The 27,625-nt window shown below is 38.8% G+C and overlaps 2 protein-coding genes across 3 annotated transcripts; one reads left to right on the plus strand and one right to left on the minus strand.

The window, feature by feature from the left end:
• The first annotated feature begins 856 nt into the window (after window positions 1–856).
• LOC127795337 (rac-like GTP-binding protein ARAC8) lies at window positions 857–14,919 on the plus strand. Of its 2 annotated transcripts, XM_052326947.1 has the most exons (9): window positions 857–1,013; window positions 1,129–1,244; window positions 1,553–1,640; window positions 1,783–1,892; window positions 1,967–2,030; window positions 5,771–5,835; window positions 5,925–5,990; window positions 7,566–7,663; window positions 14,559–14,919. In XM_052326947.1, exons 2-9 carry the CDS (start codon window positions 1,140–1,142, stop codon window positions 14,596–14,598), a joined length of 636 nt encoding a protein of 211 aa, XP_052182907.1. In that variant the 5' UTR covers window positions 857–1,013; window positions 1,129–1,139; the 3' UTR covers window positions 14,599–14,919. The 2 variants fall into 2 exon arrangements, with proteins under 2 accessions (XP_052182907.1, XP_052182906.1); XM_052326946.1 differs by having other exon boundaries at window positions 887–1,244.
• A 562-nt stretch (window positions 14,920–15,481) lies between these two features.
• LOC127795336 (uncharacterized) lies at window positions 15,482–27,238 on the minus strand. Its single transcript, XM_052326945.1, has 4 exons — window positions 26,865–27,238; window positions 24,472–24,843; window positions 19,876–24,298; window positions 15,482–15,886 (listed from the first exon to the last, which is right to left on the minus strand). The coding sequence occupies exons 1-3, from the start codon at window positions 26,949–26,951 to the stop codon at window positions 19,916–19,918; spliced, it is 4,842 nt and encodes a 1,613-aa protein (XP_052182905.1). The 5' UTR covers window positions 26,952–27,238; the 3' UTR covers window positions 15,482–15,886; window positions 19,876–19,915.
• Window positions 27,239–27,625: the final 387 nt, after the last annotated feature.

Genomic DNA, 27,625 nt, shown 5'->3' on the forward strand with positions numbered 1-27,625 from the left:
TCTTCATTATGATGGTAGAAGAGGTGCATGTGGACTAGCCAATCATGGTTCAGTGGCAAATTGCATGAATTAATGATAATGGGATCCAACACTAGTAGCCGCAACCTGGAATCTAAGTAGGAAGAGTCATTAAATACCTTCTTTATATGTCATGTTATAGCTTTTAAGAGACAAAAGGTCCCTCTTTATAATGTTGCTTAGTCTTTACTTATGCCCTTGGCCGACCCATTTAAAGTCTTTCAATGATCCTTCTTTTTGCTCATAACCCATCTCCTTTCACTCTAATTCTAAAGTAATGAGCTGGTCATCTTTGCCTTTTTTTTTTCCTTTTCTTCTCTTATTATTCTAAGTTCTAACCCAACTGTTATATAAGTAAAAATTGAATTCTTGCCCCAATTTCAGGGACTGAATTGGCGGGTCAAGGGCTGAAATATTAATTTTTGACATGGAAAGCAAGTCATGAAATGAAATTGATATATGATTCACTCCTCCCTCCGCCAATTTGGTCCCGAAATTGATACCCAAAATCAACAGTGACTGTGTGATGATAAAATTTTCATAAAAAATGAAACTTTTTCTTCCTACCTATTAAAGAATCCTTGCCTCCAAAACAATTTTACTTGTTATTCCATTGATGAGGCGAATTTGGTGGCATTATTTATCTTAGATCTTTATGGATGTCTAATCACAAAGTTGCTCCTATTAGAAACCAAAAGGAAAAAGAAAGAAAGGAAATCTCTGCAGATTCTGGGACTAGACTAATAAATAATAAATTCACAGTGGCCTCTTTGGGCCTGCCCAAGAAGAAAAAGAAAACGTATACATACAAAATACTAAAACGTCATCAACCAACAACCTATCAAGATCAAGTATTTAGAAATTTGTACGACACATAAATTAAATGCCGAAGCAATCCATCCAAGCTGTTTTTGCTCATAAGAAATGAATAAGCAGCAGGCGGCACCTAGAAATTAACTAAGGCAATTGGTATTGGCTATTGAAGAGTGAACCCAGTGAGAATCATGTGATCTTTGCCCCCAATTTCTCTCTTTCTTCCTTTCTCAGGGCCCAAAACAAAAACCTTCCCACCAAACCCGCAAGCTTCTCTTTTAATTTTCTTTCTTTCAGGTTCATGGTCAATGGCTTCAAGCGCTTCAAGATTCATCAAATGTGTAACAGTGGGTGATGGTGCCGTTGGCAAGACCTGCATGCTTATTTGCTACACCAGTAACAAATTCCCCACTGTAAGTGTGCTCTTATTCCTCCAGATCCATCTGGGTTTTTGTTGTGATGTATTCGCATTTCTGGGTTTTGCAGCTTTTTGTGTTATCATGATTTCGTTTCTGGGAAAATTCTATCTATCTAAGCCTTATCTTTTTCTGGCATTGTAATTCGTGCAATTCCTCCTCTTAAATGTTTGTATCACTTTTAGGGTTTTGGTTTTCTTTTTTCTTTTCCTTTTTTTTTGGTTTGGGTGTCTTTTCCTCTATCTATTGCCTTGATGGGTATTCAATTTTTGTTGTTCGAAATCTAAAAGCTTTTTCTTAATCAGGACTACATACCAACTGTATTTGACAACTTCAGTGCAAACGTAGTGGTTGAAGGCACAACAGTAAATTTAGGCCTTTGGGACACAGCTGGTAAGATTTTGCTTACCCTCTTTGTCATTTTGATCTCATTCTGTTTCCTTTATTTTACCAAGTTATGCCTGGAAGACGTAGTGAAAATGGGTTCCAGCCAAAGTAAATTTGATCTATTTGGCAATCTTGATGGTATCAACAGGGCAAGAGGATTACAATAGGTTGAGGCCCTTGAGCTACCGAGGGGCGGATGTATTTGTCCTAGCTTTTTCATTGGTTAGTCGTGCAAGCTACGAGAACATACTAAAAAAGGTGCAGTTCAAAATTCATCATTTGAGATTGCATATTTAAGGTCCCTGTAATTCTAATGTGCAATTTATTGCCAGTGGATCCCTGAACTTCAGCATTATGCTCCTGGAGTCCCAGTAGTACTTGTTGGCACCAAATTGGGTAAGAATTGAGGAAGCACTATGGTGTCATTTACAATTGTTCTTTTGGTTATATTTTTGGCTCATTATTTTAACCCTACTCAGTACTAATCCGACTTCTTCCAACAACACCATATAATCATGCCATTCTATTTATTATTACAATGTGTTCTCTTTGGTTAGGTGATGTCCTTCTGTTTCTATGAGGACATTGGAATTAATAATAGTGCTTTGAGGCTTGAGACAGAATTAGTATCAATGACAAAAGACTTCATATGTTTCCAGTACTGTCAATCTGAGCATGTCATTAGTAGCAGACTGGAGAAAAATATGGTTGGTTGATATAAAGAAAAATATTTTATTTACTACTTGTATGTTATGAGCAAGGTTTAAACACGAGCTAAGATGTGAAATACTGATGCTCTGTAGAATTCCATTTCTTCCCGAGGATATGATGTTTTGAGCCTCTGCAGGCTCATCATTAAAACTGTTAAGACTTTGGGCTGTGGGAAGGTGGAGGGAGTAATGGTGGTTAGGTGGGAAGTCTTTTCATAACTTATGGGGTGACATAACTTGCCTTTTTCTTGGATGACATATTTAATTCAATTGAACCTGCTGACCTGCTACTTGTTGAGAATCAACTGGTTAATCTGATGCAATCTTGATTAATTATAGTCTTGACATTGTCTTTGGGTTCCAAGCCTATTACTCTTTCTCTTTGGTTCATCAATTTGAATACTTACTCCAGATATGAGTCAGATCATATTGGCATTTTGAGGCTTATATGTGCCTGTTTAATTGATCTAGTGGGCAATGGCATGGTGAAATGATAAGACCCTTTGCAGTTAACCATGGTTTTATTTGAATTGGAGACTTATCTTTCCACATCTTGATAATGGGTAATTGCAGAAATAAAATAGTAAAGAGTAGAAGCAAAGTCTTTTTATGCATAATGATGCTGATGGAGCTGGGAATGGATCACTCTCAACCTTTCCCAGCTACGCGTGTTCTTCTCTTTCATCAAAATGCGTTAGCTGAAGGGCTACAAGTTCTGATGCCTGATATGGATTTTAGACAATCTTTATGTTCACATCCTAGTCCATTTTTCTCATGCCTAATCAACTTGTATGTTCCATGTACAGAGCAATTTTACCCTCTGATATCCTTCACAACTAGGAGTGTCTTGTACAATGGCAACAAAATAGTTTTCTTGTCAAAACAATTTTTTTTTTTGGTAAATATTTCGTATTTCTTACAGAATTGGACTGTAGATACCAAAGTGGTTGGGCAAGGCTAAGAAATGAATGTTTATGGGGTACAACATAGTCATGCACACTTGCCCGGTCAAAAGAAAACAAGTTCAGAAGATCCTTCTTCAATATGAGGTCTATTCTAAATGTAAGCTGATACGTAGGGAAATCATCAAAAAGTGTTAGAATCATGCTCTAAAACATGATTCAAAAGCTTTTGTTCAATCAAAATGCCTTCTAAATTTATTTCAGCTGTTAATTATCCATTAGGTTCCAATAATCTGCAGTGACCAGCGGAGAGCTAGTAATTTCAATTTTCATCTTACAACAATAAGAATTCTAAAATTTGAGCATGGGTGCATTACTACCTTGAGTACCAAGAGAAACATCACACAAGCTGTTACAGGTTGAAACAAGAACTTTATAAAACTATAGGTCAGAAGAAAGATTTACAAGACTTTTGCAGTTTCTGTACCCCACAACATAATGGAAACCCCTCTTTTTTGCTTTCATACTCTAGGTGATCAATTCAAAGCTCCATTTAAATGCCTTTTGGTGCCATTCCAACTCACTGCAACCTGTTTTGGCAGTCAGCTCTATTTTCTAATTTGCAAGTAGCATATCCCAATCTCCAACTTTAACTTTTGCTCCTTTTATGAATTATATAATTTCAATAAATCCTAAACACAAGTTTTTTCCACAAATTTTCCAGCGATAGAAATACCAACAGGTGGGGTTTGGGATGGATATAAATCTTATACTTCCATTTGTAATGCAAAATTGAGCTAGTTTCCATCTGTTACTTGTTAAGTTTTGTTCTTTTAATATTTAAAAGACCTAGAAACAGTAAAAGAAAACTGGTGAGAATTGTTCTATCAGTGTCTCAACACGAAAAGAATAAATTGTACCAAGTATTAATTCCAAGACTACACATTGTCAGAAGAAGATTTAGGCAGTGCACCTTTTACAAATTACGTAAATTCAGCAAACCCAAAGCCTAAGTTTGTTGTTGAAGAACATTTTGACACTAAAATCTTAACAAATTGCATTCAGGATATCCATTATATGCTATTCCTCCATTTTATAACACCAATTTTTCTCTCTTTTATTCCTTGAATATTTTTCTTTTGGTATTCAAAAAGCTAGAGACAATAAAAGAAAACTGGTGATATAATAAAAGCTTGACCAACCAAGGATAGCCCTATGATTTGCATATGTGTGTAGTTGGAGTACCTTATAGGCATCCCCATGGGTCAATAAAGAAAGACGTCAACTTGAGCATGTTGCCTTTGCCCAAGAATGTTCCTTTCTAAGAGCACTGCTTTTCTACACGATCATTTAACCCACTTAGTTTAGTTGAGCCACTCACTAGCTACAACAAGTGCACATGTCCCTTTGCATAGTAACAACCTTTTTGTCTACTTCCAGTCCCCCTCCGAGCAACATCTGCCTCATGTCACTATGACCCATGCCGATGTTTGCATGGGTCTAGGTTGGCAGCTAGACCTACATAGTTGACAAGGGATCAGTCCTTGCATATTAGTTTCTAATGTTTTAACATCAAGCTGCTTGCCACTCCTCTGTTGTGGGCTCTTTCATTAAACTGCCAAGTGGCTCTGCTCGGATCCTATCATGTGCAGAACATCCAACCATACCCCTGCAAAACATCTTGCCCAGGGGTCCCACTTAACTGCCTCTAAGAAAGTTGACTTCGCAGATGTTGCTGGTTTGTTCGTCCACATATTTTCAGTCATTGACGGCAAATGACCTATCCTCATATCATGGGTAGGTCAAGCTAAACCCATAAAATCGGAGTCATCTCTCCTTGGAAGATTGTTAACCTCAACTACATTTTCTCGGTCAAGCTCAATAGATCCACTGCCCCCCCCCCCCCCCCCCCCTCCGTGCTCTCTCTCTCTCTCTCCCTCTCCCTCCCCTTTCCTGTACCTGTGATGGTTCTGTGTTATCCAGCACCTAATTACTCCCACCCACCAGCCACTCTATCCACAATTTCCCAAGCAGCTTTATTATATGAGAACCTTCTGTTTGAACTCTCAACTAATTCAGTCATGTAGGAAGGATAACGATGGAAACAGTTGTCGGTTATTCTCAAAGGCAATAAATTCCTTGATCAAAAAGATTCGTTGCTTCTTTTTTTTTTTTCTCTTTTTTTTTCTTGGTTTCCTTTGACGCAAGGTTAAAGTAGTAATTGTATAGAACTTAATTGAACTAACAGTTCGTGTATAAAAAGTACATCCCTGTCACAAAGCTTTGTGTAGGCATTGTTGTGATTTATTCTTCTCCTATTTTTCTGAATGTGTTTTGGTCATGGAGTTCCAGTTACTATTATACATGGTAAGATAATAATGAATGGCTCATTTGGTGTTGAATTTTTCCACACTGATAGTTCGGTACTTATTTATAGTCCAATAATAATGATAGGCTCATTACGTGCATGTTTTCCTAGCACTTGTAATTCTTACACAATATTCTGCTCATAAATGACTAACAGACCTTCGTGAGGATAAGCACTATTTGGCTGATCATCCTGGATTGGTGCCTGTGACCACTGCACAGGTCTAATTTCTATTGATTAGCTGATCTTTTCTCTCTCATTAAACAAATTTGATCACAGATGTTGATGACTGTAGTTTTTGTACAATCAGGGAGAAGAGCTACGTAAACAGATTGGTGCAGCATATTTTATCGAATGCAGCTCGAAAACCCAACAGGTATTTAGTAACTAGGATTGTTTTGCAATACAGGTAGAGTTGGTACTTGACAAATGCACCTCCTAGAAACCTGTCTTTGATAGGATGTGCACAGTCCTCTTTGGAAGAATGCAGAAGACGAACCATAAATTTTGGTTTGAAGAAATTATAAACCAAACCAAACCATTAAGTGGTAAAACCAAACCACAACTTGCAATTTGGTGTGGTTCAAACCACAGTTTGGATAATATAAGAATTATATTACAAACAACATATTTTATAATAACAATAATAATTCATTTTTTTGTTTGAAAAACTGTGGAATAATTTGATAAGCATTTGGAAACAAAGTTTGTAGCAACTGAGAAACATTTGGAAGTAACTTCAATTAGTTTGATTTTGAATTAGTTTAGATTACTCTTTTTGTATTTTTCTCTTTGTTTACTCTTTTTAATTAGTTTATATTCTTTCTCTTTCGTTTTATTCTTTTGCTTTACTTTCTGCTCTAACCTCTTTTACTCTTAGTCTTAGATTGTTGCTTTCTTCAGATTAGTTTTTTATATAGATTTTAATGAAGAGTTCAAATAAAAATTGATTGTATAAAATTTACATACACATTTTTAAACCAAAAAAAAAAAAATGACTAAACATACATTAAAATAGTTTTTGGTACAAGATATACTTTAATATATTGTTATATATTATATAATATATAAAACGGTTACAGTTTGATTTGTGATTTTTTGTGACACAACAAAACCAAACCATAAACCATTTTTCGTAAAACATTCAAACTAAATTGTTTTGTAAGTGACCTTAAACCAAACCAAATTAATTGGTTCATTTTAGTTTAACAGTTTAAACCAAATTATGCATCCCCCTACTTACTAATTCTTGCAGTATTGATTATTGAAGAGATGACAGGCATCAAATGCTTCTTAAATGTGTTCACTGGAGTCTGAAAAGACACAAAAGATGAAAAATAGAACCGTCAATATTACATGTTTATGAGATCATACATTCTGCACGGATGAGTTTGGAATTGAGAGAGTTACCAATCATCATCTATATTATAGAGACAGGATATTTGGCAGTCAGAACAGCAATATAAATGTCAGTTAACATTTTAGAAGATACACACAATGTGTATTTTGTGAAAGTAACTTCATCTATAATAATCCATGTGAGTCAGGTTATTTTTGGCAAATGGATATCTCTCGAAGATGAGGCAGAAGCTGCCATAATGTTACCTTTGTGTTATCATGACATGATTATGTACCAGCCTGTTGGACTCTTATCTCCTAAAAATCAATCTCTTTAGCTTTCTCTCCAGATTCTTGGCTAAGTGCAATGAGATTTTGTTGTTAATTTTGGCTTAATATGAACATTATATCTGGAAAACTCTTTTCTTTTAGCATAATACATGGTAATAGATGAGTATAAATGGCCAGGTTTCTAATCTGTAGTATCTTTTGAGTTGATTACTCTTTGAAAGGGTTATGACTTGCCCTTTTTCAGAGAAATGATCTCTAATATTGGCCTGTTGTTACCTTATGCTATCATACTAAAAGACCTCTCCATATGGTGCAATTACAGAATGTGAAGGCAGTTTTTGATGCTGCAATCAAGGTAGTTATCAAGCCACCACAGAAACAGAAGGAGAAGAAGAAAAAGCAATGGCAAGGATGTCTAGTGTCAGTAACAATATTCCCTATGCTCTGAGACTGGCTTAAATCTTCAAACTAGTTGATTTACTTTGATATTGTAGTATGCTACATGATGGTAATTTTAGCATTTACTAGTATTTAAGTATTCATCCTTTGATGGAAGTCTACACATGCAATTTACTTTTTTGTCTTTGTTTCTTTTTAGGTAGCCCCTACATATATTAGCTAAAGAAAAAAATTCTCTGTTTGGATGCTTGGCCCAATCCGTGGTATTTTGTGGAAAATGCCCAAGTTCCTAGTGATCTATTATTTAGTGCTTATATTCAATAAGATTTACTTGTCTTTTTCATTATGCACAAACACCTCTTAGGACTTGTGGAGGAGATATCAAGGCTTCCCAAATTACAAATGGATTGCACCAAAACATTGATCCCAACTTAGAAATCACGTCTAAGAAGTGTCTAGGTTTATATTATTTGTAAATAATATTGTCTTTGTAGATCAGACAAAGGCGTGACTTGTACACTTAAGTTATGCATAAATGCTTTAGAATATGAATTTTCTATGTTTATTGCAAAAATTGTTCACCGATGATACAACCTATAGTAAAGAGAACAATATATAGGCCAAGGAAAGAACAAATTAAGAAAGCTAAATCTCTAATCTAGGAAACAATTTGATAGAGGAATCAACTATGAAAAAGAAACAATTCAAAAGGGAATATCGGAAATCCTTCTGATTTGATTTTGATCTTGCCAATCTTCCAACACTATCCCTTAAGCTGGTGAATAGATATCTATCATTCCTAACTTGCTAACATTTTCTTCAAAGTCTGGCTTTGGCAAGGCCTTTGTAAGAGGGTCAACTTCCCGTAGCTTTGTTAGAACATAGTGCAGGGTAATGTCCCATTGTCGATCCCTGACTTGATGAAGTTTTTGTCAATCCTCACATGCTTCATTATATCGTGTCGAATAGGATTATGAACTATGCTGATGGTAGATATACTATCATCGTATGGTTTCATAGGCTCTTCCATTGGAATAGATAGGTCTTGTAGCAACCCACTAATCCAGATTAATTTACACACCCCTTGAGTGATTGCTTTGTATTTAGCCTCAACACTACTACTTGCAACTACTGTTTGTTTCTTGCTTCTCCAAGTCACTACATTTCCCCATACTCTTGTGCAATACCTAGTAGTGGATTTTGTATCTTCAACTGAACCTGCCCAATTTGCATCTATATAGCACTCAACACCTCGTTGGTCATTTTTCCTTAATAAAATACCCTTTCCTGGAGTACTCTTTAGGTAGTGGAGAATTTGACTCACTGCTTCTAGAGGTCTCTTTGTAGGAGCATGCATGAATTGACTTACCACATTGACACTATAAGCAATATCAGGCATGGTGAGAGATAAGTAAATCAGTTTCCCCACAAGGTGTTGATATTTCTCTCTTTCAATTGGTGGATCCTCTTCGATAATTTTATACTTCCAGTTTCAGTTTAGGGGGGTCCCTGCAAGTTTACATCCTAGTTTCCCTATTTCCTTCAATAGATCTAGGGTGTACTTCATTTGGGAAATAAAAATGCCCTTTTTACTCCTAGGAATTTCCATCCCAAGAAAGTATTGTAGGTGCTCGAAGTCTTTTACTTTAAATTTTGCCTGCAATTAATCTTTGAGTCTAATGTTTTCTTGTGTGTCATCTCTTGTAATCACCATATCATCTACATAGACGATAAGTATGGTCCTTTTCTCATCTTTAAACTTTTTCACAAAGAAAGTATGGTCTGCCTGACTTTGAGTGTAACCGAATTGCTTCATAGTTGTACTGAATTGAGTAAACCACACTTTGGGAGATTACTTTGGTCCATACAAGGACTTCCTCAGTTTACACACCATGCCTGCTCTATCCTCTTCGAATCTAGGAGACAGTCTCATATATACCTCTTCTTCCAAGTTCCCATTCAGAAATGCATTCTTTACATCCATCTAGTGTAAATCCCAATCCAGATTAGCAGTAAGAGAGATAAAGACCCTAATAGAATTCAACTTGGCAACAAGAGCAAAAGTTTCCTCGTAGTCTAAGTGTACCCCTGAGCAACCAGTCTTGCCTTATATTTGTCTATATTTCCATCAACATTCAATTTTGTGGTAAAGATCCACTTACACCCCACGGCCTTCTTCCCTTCGGGTAGAGGAATAATATCCCAAGTCTTGTTCTCATTTAGTGTTGTCATTTCCTCCATTACAACTACCTTCCACTTTTGATCCTAAAAAGCTTCATGAACAATGTTAGGAATCTTTACATAGTCTAGTTTTGAAGTGAATGCCCTGAATTTCGGGGAAAGCTTAGAGTAAGTAAGATAGCTGGATATGGGGTACTGAGTACAAGATCTTACTCCTTTTCTTAGGGTGATAGGCATATCAAGATCATCAACTGTACACTTACCTTCCCCAAGTTGTGTGTCTCCCATTGGATTTGGCTTCGGGTCTGATGGTGTGCTTTGCTAAGGAACTCGTGGTCTCCTAGAGTACCTAGAGTAGACTATAAGCTCCTCTCGAGATGATTTTTTGGCCTTTCCCCCTTGACCAGTCACCATTCTAGGATCAAATTCAAACTGTTGGACGGAGAGGTCTTGGGATATGGGATTAGGTAGCGATAGAGAAATTGGAGGAGAGATAGGTGGATCCCAATGATGATCTTCAGCTGAGTTCTCCCCCTGAAGAGAAGCATTGGGAAAGAAGGGTTGATGTTCCAGAAATGTGGTATCATAGGAAATGTAGAATCGTTTGGAAGTAGGGTAGTAGCACTTGTACCCCTTTTGAGTGAGAGAGTAGCCAAGGAAGATGTATTTATAAGCCTTGGAATCGAGTTTTCCATGAGTAGGACTGGGATTATAGACAAATAATGTGCACTCGAATATCTTGGGTGGAAGGGAATTGAGGAGCTGGACAGAAGGAAACTCTGGCTTAAACAACGGAGATGAGGTAGAAATTGAAGAGTTTTGGAAGGAAGACAATTGATAAGATAGTTAGCAGTGAGCACAGCTTCCTCCCAAAAATGGTTTGGAACATTGGTAGTGAACATGAGGGAGCAGGCGACTTCAAGAATATGACGATTTTCCCACTCGGCAATACCATTTTGTTGAGGAGAATAGGGATAGGAGCTCTGATGAAGAATGCCATGTTCAGTAAGGTAGGCATTTAATTCGTGGGTGAAGTACTCCTTGACATTATTAGAACGGAGAATCTAAATAGATTGACTTAAATAAATTGGTGACATGTTTATGAAACTGCTTGAAAATGGTCCTGGTTTCAGATTTTTATTTTAGGAGATAAATCCAGCACGCATGGGTATAGTCATCTATGAAAGTAATGAACCAGTGAACTCCAGTAATTTTCGGCCCACGAGCTGGCCTCCAAATGTCACCATAAATGAGATGAAATGGTTTGGAGGCATGGTAAGTGTGGGTTGAATGATGTTTGCAAGAGTGTTTAGCAAAAATACAATGCTTACAAGTGAAAGAAGAAACATCTTTATTGAGAAATAAATCCAGGTACAAGTACTTCAAATAAGTGCAGTTTGGATGACCAAGATGATTATGCCAAAGGAAAACATTTGAATCAAAAACACTAGACAAAGAGAGTTTCTTGAATGGACCCGGTCTCAAAGGAGAAGCAGTGAAATAGCACAGGCCATCTTGTTCCTTAGCATTGCCAATCATCGTCCCCGTAGACAAATCTTGAAATTCACAATGAGTAGAAAAAAAGGTTACTGTACAATTTTGATCTTTAGTTAACTTGCTGATAGAAATGAGATTGTATTGTAAGTTTGGGACATGAAGGATAGATTTGAGCTTTAACCCAAATAAACTCAAATTTCTAGTACCAGTAACAACCGAAGAGTTCCCATCAGCCACAGTAATTTTTGCCTCCATCACACTGACAATATGAAGAGAAGAAGGTAGATGACCCAGTCATGTGGTCGAAGCCACCCGAATCAACAATCCATTCACTGCTAGAGACCTGTTTTGACAAAAAAGATGATTGAGAGTTACCTTTTTGTGTAAAATTGGCAGCAGAGGCGGAAGGAGTAGGTGATTTAGATCTGGACCAAGTTAGTAGATTCTTTAAGATTTCCATTTGCTCATCGGTGAACGGGGCTGCAGCTGACCGTTTTTAGTCTGAAGTGGACTGGGCTACATGAGCAATAGCATGTACATTGGCTTCTAGGTTTTCAATCTGCAAGTTTCCCATGAAGATGCCAGCAGGGATGATTGGATTAGGGCTTGGGTTGTGGTTGGAGGTGGTATCTACAAATTCCAGGTTGGTCGACGATGGTGGGATGTCTTCCATGTGGCCAAAGCGGGTTTTCATTCAGTGGTGGATGGCTGCCCGAGTTGACTTGGTTGCAGCAGAGGTGCTGGCAGTGATGGCAGCTAGTGGTGGCGTCTAGATCTGTTAGTGACAGTGGCTAGCTTAGGCGACAACTGCTATAGTGGCTAGAGGTGGTGGCGACGGCTGGCACAACTAGATCTGGTCACAACTCTATCAGTGACGTTGTCTAGCAGTAGTGATAGCTGCTAGCATGGATTGCACATCACTGGCAGCATCTAGATCTGGTATCTGGTCATGACTGTCTGTGATGGTGGCTAGCCTCAGCGACAGCTACTGCAGTGGCTGGAGGTGGTTGCAATGGCTGGCAGGGTACTAGAACCTGGTCAGTGAGGGAGGATCGAAACCTGGACGGCTAGGGTTTGCTGCCGTGCTTTGATACCATGGAATTTCTATGTTTATTGCAAAAGTTATTCTCTGGTGATACAACCCATAGCAAAGAGAACAATATATAGGCCAAGGAAAGAACAAATTAAGAAAGCTAAATCTCTAATCTGGGAAACAATTTGAAAGAGGAATCAACTATGAAAAGGAAATATCGAAAATCCTTCCAATTTGATTTTGATCTTGCCAATCTTCCAACAGAATCAAAATATTCTAATTAAATAGGTAGAAAATGGAGTATGTGGAATGTGGGTTGAGTAAAAATAGGAGTGTGGATGACATTATTCTAGATGTTAGAGATCAAGTATATTATGGAAAAGATCAATTTCAATATCTTAGACCAATTATATAAAATGAAGGGAGATTATGAAGAATGAAGAATGTTACTGATAGAATCAAGATAGGACAATTAAAGTGGAAAAGTGCCAAAATCTCTAAAAGATGGTTGTAAGACCATCTTTCCTATATCGCTCAAAATGTCGGCGAATTAAGTGCCAATATGTGAGTGTAGTTGAGATGAGAATGTCATGGTAGATGTGTGGCCCTACAAGAATAGACCAAATAATAAATAAAATCATATGTAATAAGGTTGGAGTTATGCTTATTGAAGACAACATGAGGGAGCCACAGTTATGATGGCTTGGGCATTTGAAAAGAAGAGCAATAGAAGCACCTGATGCAAATGGAAAAAATAGATGAACTTTGTAGTGGAAGAGGGAGATGAAGACCAAAGAAAGTTTGGTGGGAAACCTTTAGATGACATAAGATATAATGGCTTTACAAAGGATACGACCATGGATAGAGATGCATGGAGATCTAGAATTCATATAGTTAAGAAAGTATTGTCTGTCTTAGTGGGACCAAGGCTCTTGATTGTTATTGTTGTTATAGTTGTTATAGTTGTCTCATCTTTACAGAGCCTCCATAGGAATGCCTTCCTTATGTTATTGAATTCAAAGTCAGCCACTTCGCTGCATATATCACTGCTAGAACTGTGGCCAAACTAATCAACCCAACACCCTATATTGTTGGACAAACATTGGGGAGCAACCCACTGTTTTAAATGGCTTAGGTGAATATTTTGTTCTTGAAAATTAGTTTCATATACTCACTATCATCAGCTTCACCTTATTTTACCCAAGTTAGGGTTGGCAGTATGCCTTTCATAATGTTGATTCACTTCTAAAAGTCAAATTGACAATATAAATCCATGAAAAAGATGTGGCAAAATTTTAAACTGAAATGCCCTTTTCTGATGTAACCCTCTAGTGAGGGAATGATGAGATAAAGTTCCAAGTTCCAACACCATCTTCATTTTGAAAAGTTTCATAAGATGGTAGTGAATGAAAATAATTGATATGATCATGTAATGAATATTAATGGGTTCCAGCTTTCATGTTTTGCATCAAGTTTATGTAACAAGTTGATTTGGAAAAAAAAATGTAAATGCTTGTAATTTTTTTTCCTTAAAAAATATATTTTGTGCTTAGAGATCTGAATCAAGAGCGAGTCTTTGTAGCAATGGTGAAGTTACTCTTATGTGACTAGAAGGTCATAGGTTTGAGTTGTGGAAATAATCTCTCATGAAAAAAATGAAAACAAGAAAGGAAATGTTGCCACAAATATGCCCTTTGCAAAGTGGTGAACCTGTGCTTTGAGAACGCCCTTTTTTGGAGATCTGAATCAGGTGATTTTTTGAACCAGACCTTGTTGGTCCTATTAGCCGTTGGTTTAATAGTAAGCAGCAGGTCATCTATTTCCTTATTGACATCTATTACAACAGGCTGCCTCTTCTTTTGTTTTGCATGACATCGTCTTTTGAATGTAAAGTTATTGATTGATGAAGTGATTATTATTAGGGTTACATTTTTCTTTTATTGTGACTAAAAGTCTTACAGTGATGGAACAAAAAGGGTGTAAAGCTTCCGTGCAAGAAATTGATTTAATATCTGTATAAATGTTAAGAAACTCAGAAATAGTAGTAGTCATCTATAAAATTCCAACTGAGTTGTCAACTTGTGGGTTAACCCCCAGCCCCGCCAGAAAAGAAAGAAAGAAAGAGAGAAGGAAATGGCCATTACTTATAATTGAGCCTTCTGTCATATGTGTATGTATTTACTTGTGTCCCGCTCAAATTTGCAGGAATGGCCTTTGTGGAAGGAACTTTGTGTGTCTGAAATGAAAGTTGCTCCTTCCCCTCCCCTATCACGAAATATCATCAGGCAGGTTTCAGTGGTTACATCTGCCCCTGCGGCCATTGAATACCAACTAATTGGTAGAAAGCAACAGCTGCGACAGCTCTTCCTTTTTCTCATATTTTCCAAGAAAAATTATAAATATGGCAGTCGGTGACAGTGTTCAGCTTTGAATTTGTGTTAAACTGAGCAGAATGAGTTTGTATTGTATGTATGTATGTATGTATGCTGTTGCTAGTGTTTGTTTGTATTGTATACTCAAATTGTTAAAAATGACAAAGTTTTAGGCTTCTTTATCTTTGTTTAAATGCCAAATTTCTTACATTTGAATAATAACCTGTATGTGACCCACTTCGGTCGGTCGATAGTAGGTAAGTTGATAGGCAATAATAATAATAATAATTCATGCTGCCTTGCCATTCATTATTCTCTTAACAGGCCCGCTTTCAGAGCTTCACTTTGATTCCACATGTACGTACGTAATGCATGCCTCATGTAGCAGCACTGCAAGTCTCTAACTTCAGCAGAAACCATAATTTTGAAGCTCACCAGACGGACCGACCTACCGACCAGACCAGTGTTGGCACGTAATGTAATGTATCAAATTTGTTTGTTTTTTAAATTGAATCGGCTATGGTGAGGAGGCTACAACTATCTATGCTTAAGAGCACAAGATCAGATTACATACATTACATGAGCGCATAATATAAAATCCCACCCAACCCATATCCCAGATGAAGTACCACAATTTGGAGCCAGAAACCTACAGCTAGCTCCCTTCTTATGCATGCATGCAATGGATCAAGGAAATGGAAAACTAACCAATCCCCAGAAAGAGAAACAAGGACTGGGTAACTAAAACCTTAAAAAGGCACAAAAAAAAACAATTTTTTTATTTTTTTTTATCAATCTGCTTGAAGCAAAGTCTCAGGGCCCACATAGACACCAATTCCCGATGGTATGGGCAACACCTTGCGCTTGCTGTCTAACAGTTAGTTAAAAATATCTACAGAAAAACGAGAATGTCTGCAGCCCGCCACTGCCCAACACCCCCTTGATCCCATCCCGAGAGGGCATCAACAAATAGCTTGCAGAGCAGAGCACCTTCCCTTTCTGGCATATACATATATGATTTGAATGATTGCAAGAGGTGGTGGTGGTGGTGGTCGTGGTCGGAACCCATGAACATAGTCTTAATAAAACTCACTTACCCCCACCCTCTTGAAGACACTGGATTGGTATTCCAGCAATTTGCCCCTGCCCTCCCATCAATAACTGCAGTAAAACAAAACAAAACAGAGCAAAGCAAAACAAGCAGAGAAAGTCAATAAACATCTAACCTACAACACCACAAAGGCAGCAATGAAGGGCACCAAAACACGCGCTTTATCAAAACGCCAGATTCTTTAAAGGAATTGCAAGTTACAACGCATTGCTCTCTCAATTTTTTAGAAGAAATAGAACAGGGATATATGGAATACATATATGCAAGACAAAAATCTCCATTCTCATTGCTTTCTCCATACTGGGAAACAAAGTAAAACAGAATATCCTTTGAAGCACCATGAGCTTATCATTTTTCAAGCATAACTATCCATGTTCCATATTAGAAAAAGATTCTAGATGATGCAGAAACAGTTTAGGCATTAACTATCAGAAACAGCTTTCTGGAAAATGCAAGAGGCAGCCACCTGTACTAAAAGCAGTAGAGATAGTTTCCTCTTCCCAAAATGAACGGTGATTTCGCACCATTTCAGAGTTTTACGATGAAGACCATCTCAAAATTGCTTCATACCCAGAACCTGTTCAGGAAATCTCTGTTCCTACCATCATCCTAGGATGAATAATGAACTAAGAAAGGGAAAATGATAAGGATAGCATATGCTTTATATTTATCTTGTTTCTGTTTATCTTTGCTTAAACTATAGAGAAACAGTTGATTTAGGTTTTATCTTTTTGAGATGATTGTAGCTGAATCGGATTTTGCTTGTTTTGCCTATAACTAAGACACATGATATATTTAGAAAATGCAGCTTTTGATTATTTGAATAAATATTGATTCCTCCCCACACCCCCCCACACCCCCCCCCCCACCCAAAAAAAAAATTCTCTCTCTCTCTCTCTCTTTCGATACTTCTAGCTTTGCTTCTTCTCCCTAATCAATTCTCGTTTCTTCTGCAAATTTTTACTGTCTCGCAGCATATTTGGTATTAGATCAAAATTCAATTATGAGTTTTCCCAGCAACTCCAGCATCCATCAACTTTCTTGAAGTTTTTTGGAGCTGAGAATTTCCAACAGAAACCCTAAACTGTTTGCAAGTCTTTGTAGCCCCCATCCCCCCGGCAATAACATGCAACTACAGCAGAAAATCAAAATAACCAGCCAACGTCAACAACAGGGATCCTCAAATTTGAGATTTTTTTAAAAAAATTACTAAAACATTATTGGATTGATATTAATTACCAATTTAGTATTGCGAAGGCCAAATGCATAAATGCAATTAGATGAAAGCAGTAAGCGCTCTTGGCCAGTGCGTTTATTGTTTTCCCCACGTACAATTTTTAAGTTTGATGACCGACACTAAATTCATACCTGTTTTTAACATGGTACTGTTCTGGTAATGTTTTAACAAAATAATATTCGATTTCATCATCCAACAAAGTCATGACAGCAAGAAAATCAATCACCGCCAACTTCACACTCATCAACTCTCACAAAACTCATTCAGAGCAAGCGACCCCCATTGGAGACACTCGCTGACCCGTTGCGAGCAAAGTCGAAACCCTAGGCAACAATCTCAGGCCAAGTGAAAACTCTGCTGAAGTCCTCACAGTGAGTGAAGCCCTCAAGCATCCAGAAAAGCCTCACCAACCTCCTTACTGGAGTCAATGACCATTGCCGAAGCCAAAATCCCTTGCAGAAGCTGTCAATGAAATAAGGAAAGGAGCCTCGTTGCAGTTTCTAAGTCATCTCCATTGTTAAACCTGGAGAAGCAACCACCAACAGTGCCAACACCTCCCCATCTTGGCAGGAAGCTTTTACAGAAGTTGAAGCAGCTAGTCAGCACCTTTGCACTCAGAAGTCGCACCTGATGTGGGTCCTTTCTGTGACTCCAGTCCATGAACCAATTCCTAGGATTCAACCATTTCAGACTTACCTAATTTCAATTGATTCAGATCCAATTTCAAACCCAAGACCTGTCAACCCAACCCAAGCCTAGAAACCCAGAAATCTTTTTTTTTTTTTTTCTTTCACGAACACGATTTGCTTTACCCAAGCCATTCTGCTGGACGAGATTAGGTGTTCAAGTTTAAAAAAAAAAAGATAAGGTGGTTGGATAAGATAAAGATTTAAAAAGGAAGCCTGGAAGATAGGATAAAGCTCCAAGATTCAAGGGAGAGATTCAAGCTTGAAACCAGAAGATAAAGGCCAGCATGTTTTGAATATTAGTTACTGCTATCTAAATTTGAATTTCTTCTTATTTTTTAGGAGATAAGAGTAGATATTTTTCCTTGTATAAATAGCTCCCTTCGGATTCAATAAATTCTCAAGTAAGCTTTCAAGAATTTAGCTTATTTCACATTCTAATCCAAGACACCAATTAAACCAAACCCAAACTTCTGCCACAGCCCAAATCAGAACAAGTTGCTCCTTTCCTTGTCTGGTTAATTTTCTGTTTGCTAAATTAATGTTAATTTATTTTTGTGTGCATAGATTTCCATCAAATAAGTTGTCCCCTTTAACCATGGAGTCAAAACATGTCAGCATCTGAGTCTCAACTTCGTTATAAAATACTGCAAACTATTGTTGACATGAGAGCTCAATTGGCCATGAACCACCAGTTTTTCATAGGAAATCTTTAGCCTAGTAAGCCACACCAGTGTTCCAACTGTAGCCAATTTGGGCACTTAACTGAAAATTGTGCTATCATACCTCCCAATATATGCAACAAAAGATGAGTGACTCAGGAAAAACATCCAGAAGAACCCAACACGGACAAATTGAGTGACTTAAAAGAAGATTTTGATAAAAAGAAAAAAACAAGGAGGAAGTAGAAGAACAGGAACTCCAGGCTATTAACCGAGAAGGGCCTAAAAATTAACCAAAGAAACTATAATGGAAGTTGTGGAAATTCCCAAGGAACCTACAAAAGAAGTATGTCCGGTAATTGGAAAATCCCCTGATGTTCCCCCGAAGGAATTCCCAAAATTTCCCCTTTGGATCTTCTTCAGCTTCCCAGTATTGTTGTTTCACATATGTCCCGTCCTACTCTTTTCCCTTTGTCAGTTCCTTAGCCTTCCATTCATGTTCTTTCACCAGTGTTTCTCAAATCTATACCTCGTCACAAGATGAAACTCATTGAACAGGTTCGGTTACATAAAGGTCTTACCAAACTACATCATTCTAGTTCTCCCAGTGAACCTTGTGTTAACCAATTCTGTTCCTCCCAACCAACTCCAGTCCCACTACAATTACGTTTTTGCTATGTACAAACTATAAAATTTGACATTATATTATGTCAGAGAACACATTAAATGCTTTATTGTTTATTAGATGAATCCTGCTGATTGAGCAATGCTGGATTCAAAAAACTCGAGGATGGGTTTGTCTAAACTTTAGAGATGCAGTTGATTTAGGTTTTATCTTATTATCTACTAGGTTTTATCGTTTTGAGATTATCATAGATGAATAGGATTTTATCATTTTTTCCTATCAATATGGCACATGATATATTCAGAAAAGTCAGCTTGATTATTTGAATAAGATTGACTCCCTCCCTCCCTCTCTCGGCTTTGCTTCTTCCTACTCCCAACTCAACTAAGGCAAAAAGTAAATGTGAGATCTAACCAGAGAGGCATCATCGATTGTAAAAGAGTGTCTAATACGAATTTTACTCTAAAAGTTATATTGCTGAAGATACTGTTTTAAAAACCACTTCTTAAGGGAATAACTGTAATCGATCTGAAAATAATTTTGCTTTCTACTTCTATTTCTCCACAGAAGTCCCAAGTTCCTGCTCAAATCAGGTTTTTCTGTTGTCTAAACAGAACAAGGGCAAAAAGGTACTTTTACCTACTCAAAAGAGCTTTTCTGACAATGCAACTCTTTTATACTAAACCAGAGAACAAGTGAACATGTAAGAACTTGAATGCTTATTTTGCATAGCATCAAACAGATTGCAGAAGAATTATTGAAAATGAACCATTATGCATAAACCAGGTCACCATTTACATGTACATGAGATATGCAAGTAAAAACTCACCAGGCCTCATTGCCACAGGTCAGGGATGTATACCGTATCCTCACTGCCATGAGGACTGTTTGTACCTAAAGCTCTCAGGATCCCAACCTCCCTCAGGTTCCTTTCTCCTCAGCATGCTTCCTACTACCTGCTGGTGCATCCTTGCTTGTTCCTCTGCTAGTGCCTGCGAACTAGCAACAGAAAGTTGCCTGGATAAAAGCGATGATGTTTCATCTCTAACTTCTGTCTCAACACTTCCAGGCCCCGCATTAAGGTCAAGACCCTGCCTTGCCCATTTTCTATTGTTGTCAATGCCAATATTATTGCTACCATCTGGAAGGCTAACAACATATGGCCTAGGGTAATGGGATGAAACTGTAGCAGCAGGCACTAATACCTGTGAATTGACTGCAGAGAATGAAGGCCTCCCACCAGAGGACTGTGTATAGGTTGTAGATCCACCTGAGAAACTGACTGAGGGCAAAGAGTAACTACTCCCAAAAGGGAACAGAGGGTATTGGAAGGGAGCAGATGGAAAAGGCACCGAAGGTGAAGAAGACAAAACTGAGCCCCGGTAAACATCTGCATTAAATGGGCTACCAGTGGGAAAGGGTCCCAACATTCTGGGTGGCCCACCAGTCGCAACCATGGGAAAAGGTTGATCCCCTCTATCAGACAAGAATGATGGAATTGTGACAGATGGATATGGGTTCCCAGTTGGAAGCCATGATGAGAAGGTCCCATTTTCTACATTATTCATTCTAAGGCCAGCAACAGAAGGCTGGGACTGCATGCTTCCTCTGCCATGATGACTAAATGATGATGGCTCAGCACTTGCTTCATCAAGGTTAGGACCATTGTTTAGATCAAAGTCCCTCCTTACCCCACAATTTGGAAATCCGCTTGATGACTTAGATGGCATAAATGAGGCCTCTAGTCTATGACTGGTGCTTGTTGAGTAGTGCCCCATATCTGTAGATTCATCCACTCGGTTCAAATCAAGGTCAAGACATCCAGAACCACGTAGAGGTGCGGAGACTATTGGATCATTTTTTGCAAAGTCATGATTTCTCACGTGGTCAAACGTTGAAGCAGTTCCCTCAGTGGAGTTTCGAGAAGAGAAATCATCTAGAATTCTTTCATCTGGCACATTAAGATCAATATCCAACAACGGGCGGCCATGTTTGCCAGCAGTAGCATCAGGAAGGTTATTAGCAGTACTTGATGGCATCTCCAGAAACCTCCTTGGTTCAGCAGGACGAAATGCACTTGTTGCAGCAGATCCTCTCCATCCAAGTTCCCCTTTATTCCTCAATAGATCGTCTAGAGGAACAAAGGGGCCTTTTGCAGCAGCAGCTACTGTAATGGAAGCAGGAAGGCCAATGGATGCAGAAGAAACAGGGAAAGGCATGGGGTTTACTAAACAAAGGGGAGCTGAAAATCCATGGCCTGCCAAGTTGGAGGACTCCCCACGTTTTCCTTCATCTGCAATGAATCCTTCATTCAAATCAAACTTCAACTTTCTATCCGTATCAGATCTCCCACAAGCAGGGGAAGATGGGCTTTCATCTGTTTCATCTGCCTCAACAGAAGCCATCTTGGATCCCCTTGACCTCATTTGCTGATCAATTTCTTGGGCAGGCAATGCAGGAGATTCCTTCTGAGGAACTGCACCACAAGAAAAGACTTCTTTACTTTCAACTTTCTGCTCACCAACAGTTGAACCCAGACCAGCTAAAACTTGAATTTCACCAACAGAACTTTTGATACCCTGATCATTTGTTCTTTTTCCAGTGTGACTACTTAGTTTTCCAGTGCCCATTTCATCAACTTTTTCACTAGTGATCTCAACAGCAGAAGACAGATTTTCACTTTTCTCTAAATGGTCTGGTAGTTTTTCCTCTGTCTGGTCACAAAAATTAAGTCCTTTCTCAAGAGTTTTCTCAACATCCGTCTCTAATGATGCATGCTGTGAAACATCACAAATTTCCTTCTCAACTTCTAGACTAGGACGGGCTTCATTGACCTTATCATCAGTTAGCAATGAACTACCTCCCTTTGGTTTTGTATCTTGGACAGCACTTGCACTGTTACCAGTTGCCACCTTCTCATCAAGTTGTTTAATTTCTTCACCATCCAATACCTTCTCTGCTGCATGGGATGGGGAGACAACCACAGAAACAACACCTTTAACTTCATTCAATCTTTCATTGATCTCAACACATGGCTCTGCAGCTGGTTGCCAACCCAAATTGGAAGGATTACATCCATCGCTATCTCTTGTCTTTGTCTGTTCATGCACAGAGGAAGTTGGCTTTTCATCCTCAGAAAAATTGACAGAGCCCCACTGAGTCCCATCCCCAGACCACAAAGCACCTGCAACAATAACCTGCTTCTCTATATCAGCAACAGCTCCATCAACATTGGTGGACAGACCCTGCTCCTGAGAAAGGTTATTTTGATTTGCCAATTTTGCATGGGCATCATTGCAAATGCAGGGGTCCTCAACAACAGGGATGCTTCTACGTGGAGAAACAGCTGGTGATATCAAATCAGACTTGGACATCTCTCCAGTTGCAACACTAGCGAGCAGCTTCATTCCAACATTGTCTCCTACAGACATGGATGTATTTGCTTCGGAGTATTTGACACAGCTTTCAATCAAAGCATTGATTGAGCTGAAAGAACCCTCATACAGTTTTCCAGACTTCAATTCATTTCCTGATGATGAAGAAGCAGCTTTTGAGATTTCAGCTAGTTTTTTAGAATCATCAATACTGCACTGTTCCTCAAGAATGGCAGCAGGTGACCCATTAGCTTCATCAGATCCAGTCAATATATCTTTGAAATCATTGCTCTGCCATGATTCTGTATTCATATCAGAGGTGGTAGTAGTTCGATTAGTATCACTCTTTTCCTTTGAATTGCGATCAGTCTGATCACGCTTTTCTGAAAGCACAGGAGAAGAAGCTCTACTGTTCATGATGGAAGGGTCATCAATAGATCCTCCACTGGGACTTTGTGCAGGACTACGAGTCCGATTTGGTATCTTAACAATCAGTTTATGACCATTCCCCTCGACTATGGGTACATCAATTGCCTTTTCATATGTTAACCCAGACTCAGATAACTTTTCTGATGTTGAATTCCTGTGTAAAGAAGAACTCCTGCCTGACCCAGTTTCTCTTTGACCTCCAGAGGCAGCAGACCCAGGGAAGCCATTGACTGACCTCCGATGTCGAGAAGAACCACCAGACATCTTATTCACACTAATCGATCCTGCAGTAGAACTCCTTGCATCTTCTTTTCCTGAAACAACTGTAAGTTTTGCATGTTCACTTGAACAAGATTGACTGTTGTTCTGCGACTGACTTGAACTGCTGCTCTTCTCCTCTCTTGCAGTAGTATATGGAAGATCAGAAGTGTTCCCAACTAATCTGGGCTGACTATCTTTTCCTGAAGCAGGAGATAGTGCTGATTTCATTGGCCCAGGCGACATTGAAGCTGATTTTCCAGTGACCTCCAAATTGACAGATTTAACTGAAGCATTTTTGGATGCAGAAAGTTGTACAGCTGAGTTTTTCATGGCAACTTCAGAGGAACCTCCAGAATGTCGGTTTCCACCATGAGAAACTTCAGGAAGGCGCGATCTCGAAGACCAAGAAGCAGCCTGCACTGAACCAGATTTTGCATCAATTACATTCATTTCAGCCTCGACACGTTTCTTCCATGTGTCAACTAAAGTTCTAGCTTTCTTCTGAATTTCTTGGTTTTTAAGTGTACGGAGGTGGTTCACTGATTTTCCAATGTTACACATCTGTAGGGCAGGAAGATTCACTGGCAGTTTGTCAAGTGCACGAAGCAAAATCAAGAGAAACTCCTCTACAGATTTATCACCATCCTTGGGGCTACCATCACCTATCTTCCCTTTATGGGCATCTTGAATCCATTCATCTAACACAAGCAAGCCCTTGAGCTCCACAAACTGACTAAGGCAATCAAACTTTTCAGTAGCAGCTATTACACCTGCAAGCACTGATCGGTTAATTAACTCCAACTTCCTTTCTGCTCTATCAGGCTGCATGAGTTGAATCAGTTTCTCAACACCTTCTGAATCTACAAGCCCACCCTTTTCTGTTATTTTAGAAATCTCAGATTTCAAGATGCTTTCTGGTTTAAACTGACCAGAATCAGAATCATCTGGTTTTGAGAGACGTTCTCGCTTGACAGGCTCAGTACCAGGATCTGCCCGCTCCCTTTTCTTTCCCTTGGATTGAGAAGGGGAAGGGAAGGAAGTGACACTTTGCACATTCTCAGAACCCAGTTTTAACTGAGATGATGTTGGACTGTTTGTTGGTTTTGGTGAGCGGCCACCTGGTTGCATGGATGCATGCATCTCTATTTGTGTTTTCTGTAGCAGTTGGTCTACTTCTTGCTGTCGCTCCTATGGAAAGAAACTCCACATCAGAAGAAATAATGAAAGAAGATCCACATTAACCACCGAAAGCCCCTTGGCCTCCAGGTGAGAAGGGGACAGACAGAAAAAAAGAGAATGTTGACAAAAGCAAAATGAACAACAGGACGAACAATTGAAATAAAAAGACAACTAAAACTCACATCAATATAATCTTGATCAGTTAGCCACCATAAACACTTGTTTGCAATGTCATAAACTCGACGGCAGACGAATGAGGAAATCTCTGAAGGAAGTTCGACACCTTTAGGAAGGAATGCAACTTTACATGGATGGAGTAATGATGCAGCAGGAATCTCATCCTTATGAAAGGAATAGAAGATTTCGTTTGGCGTGGCGTCCAAAAGGAGGCCCTTGCCAAGCTTCACCTCAGCAGGCCGGTAAAGCCAATTCACACCCAACTGCAGAATGTTTTCTTTATTCCGTGCCAACCAACGGATTATTCCAATGAAAGGTCGAGAATCTTCCAGAGGCTCGAAAAGAGCACAGTCACCAACATAAATCTGGCGACCATCCTGTAAAAGACAATCTGGAGCAGTTAACCATGAAACAAGTTACAAAATAAATGGAAGAGAAACACGCAAATTGAACCTCACTGACATGTATACAAAATAATTGTGTAAGCATAAAGATATGCATACACAAAATACACCTTCATGAAATTATCAAATTATGGAAGTGGTTATTAACATGTTACTAATAATCTATTCTAATAAAGAACCAGAAAAGATTGAATCACCTCCAAATAATATTGCTGTGTTATCAACTATATTCAATATAAAACACTACCTCAAACTTGGTTCTCAAGATGTCTATTGGCAGATTTGCTCCTCCACTCCAATGGAAGACTGTTGGTAATTTCTTTTCTTTTATTTATTAATTTATTTTTTGGGGAGGGTTAAATAAGAAAAGGCTATTGTTAGTTTCAACTTAAAAATAGAATCGGATAACCCCATCCACTCATTAGAAAACGCAGTAGAAAATTTGAGGAAACACCGGGAACCAGATAATGGCACCCTATGCTTCTCAGACACATGTATCCACACAGGTACACAAACTAAAAGCTCAACAAAATTTTACAACTATGCAGCTCGGTTTGTAGAAACACTTCAAAAAGATATAAAAAACAAACAAGAAAACAAAGAGCTAGACAGGACTTTAATGCCTCCCATTCATATATTTCCAACATTTTTCAAGATAAAATAAACAAATTGAAAATGTAGTTCTGTTAAATGGAAAACTTTAATTTCCCCTGAATTCTCTAAGAAAATTTCCTCTTCAAGGATGGCAAAATTCTTCTCTAAATCTTGGTTCACATTCCATGGTTAGTATTTCTATGCATATGAAGAGGGATGTTTTCTTTATTTTTTTTCCTTCTTCCTTTTCCTTGATGAAAGGGTAAGGTGAGAGTATCAAGATAGCTCTCCACCAACACATGATCTAAGTGACTCCTATACCTACTAGGCCTGAGAGAGACCTGGATAACCGTATACCTTACCCGAGTTGAGGGACACAAGTGGATTAGATGCCCCTCCCACAATATCTAGGAAGGGAACTATTGCTGCAATTAGGTTTCTTTTCAAACCATGTGTAAAGGGAATGGGTGTGAGTTGTACTCACAACCTCCTAGAAACTTTGTTACACATATTAAACATGTACTTCAAGATTGACCTCCTAGATATCTTCTATTTTTTTATCATTTCTTCACTAGGAACTTTTTCCCTATCTTTCTTTCCCTGTGAATTTGACCTCCTAGACATCTTCTGTACATCCCAAAAATATCCAATTAATTTCTTTAAGATCGTGATCTGTGACCAGGATGACAAGGCATTTTCAGGAGCCAGAATATTATCTCCACAAGAAAAGCTAACCAAATAGATAAACAACTGAAACCAATAAAACAATCCAGAACAAAAAGTTCCCCATCACCAGTGAACAATTCCAACTTCATGTCCTGTCCCGGAAACGATCCTGTTAGGCAAAAAAACCTGCACTTCCTAACGTAACAGGTTCACTGCTACTATTATGTTCTACCGGAAAGGGCAACGAGAAGAAAAGGGAAAGCATCTGTTACAAGAATAATTGACTTTCAACCGAGATTACAAGCCAAAAAGACTGGCCAATTGAACAAACTGTCCAAATTACCCTGAATTTGATTTTCAAAATCGGAGTGATTGTGAAAATAAAAGCGAGGGTAATTTGGATAGTTTGTCGAATCGGCCAGTCTATTCAGCCTGTATTTGTGGCTTGAAGATCATTGCCCTTGCTACAATTAATTCTAACAGCACCCATCTTATATAAATGTGCACCAAGGCTAATAAGCATTCTCGCATCATTGGTTAGCTAAATAAGTGCCCCCTAATCAATTAAATATGCAAGACGAAGCTAAATAGTTCGAGATAACACACGAATTGAAGGAACTTCAGAGAAAACTCAGAAAAGAAGTAAAAAAACAAAGAAACCAAAGTCGTCGACGAAGCCAGCCAAGGGAACAGTACTTTGAAAAAAAAAAAATGAAAACCCACCGAAGCAATACCTTGAAGAAGGAATTAGCGGCTACAGGCGAGGGGAGCGACCGCATGTGCCGACTCCGTTTCCCGTTCTCACCTTCCCGCCCATGCATAATAACCTTGCATCTTTCCCCAATTCAGCTTTGCCCACAACCTGAAACATCAATCCCAAACCCTAATTCCCCCACCCTACAACAACTAAAAACCCCCAAAATCCACCAATTCACAAATCGCCGCACCCTAGATCGAAACCACAAAAACCAAATCCCAATCGAATTCAACTTTTCGGGGTGCAGTTCGCTCCGATTGGCGTCGATGCAGAGAGAGAGAGAGAGAGAGAGAGAGAGAGAGAGAGAGGAGAGAAAGAGAAATGATGGGTCGCGTCGCGAGGGCAGGCCAGACGACAAAAGGAGACGCGTACTTTGGAATTGAGGAGAGCGGGCAGATCGGGCCGAAGCCGGGCAGTGCGAGGGGTCCGAGATAAAGTCACGCGCGGGTGAGATGGATGTTACGGGTGAGTTGACCCACTGATGGGCCGTGTGTTTGTTGACTTTTTGACTTGGATTTTGTTTCTTTTATATGTTTTTTGGGGGGTATTGAATTGAATGCTTTTTGTGGGTCTTAGCCCGAGACCTCTCACCTGGGCTTTTGGACTCATCTGTCGGGTGGTGATTGTGATTGGGTCACCCTTTAAGGCATGTTTTGTGTGAATTTGTGCTGAGGTGTCAGTCCGTGTCTCTTTTTGGGGGGGAATTCGCAATGTAGTGGTTCCAACACTCCCATCAAC

Source organism: Diospyros lotus, chromosome 2 (genome assembly GCF_014633365.1).
Source record: "Diospyros lotus cultivar Yz01 chromosome 2, ASM1463336v1, whole genome shotgun sequence".
Taxonomy (NCBI): Eukaryota; Viridiplantae; Streptophyta; class Magnoliopsida; order Ericales; family Ebenaceae; genus Diospyros; species Diospyros lotus.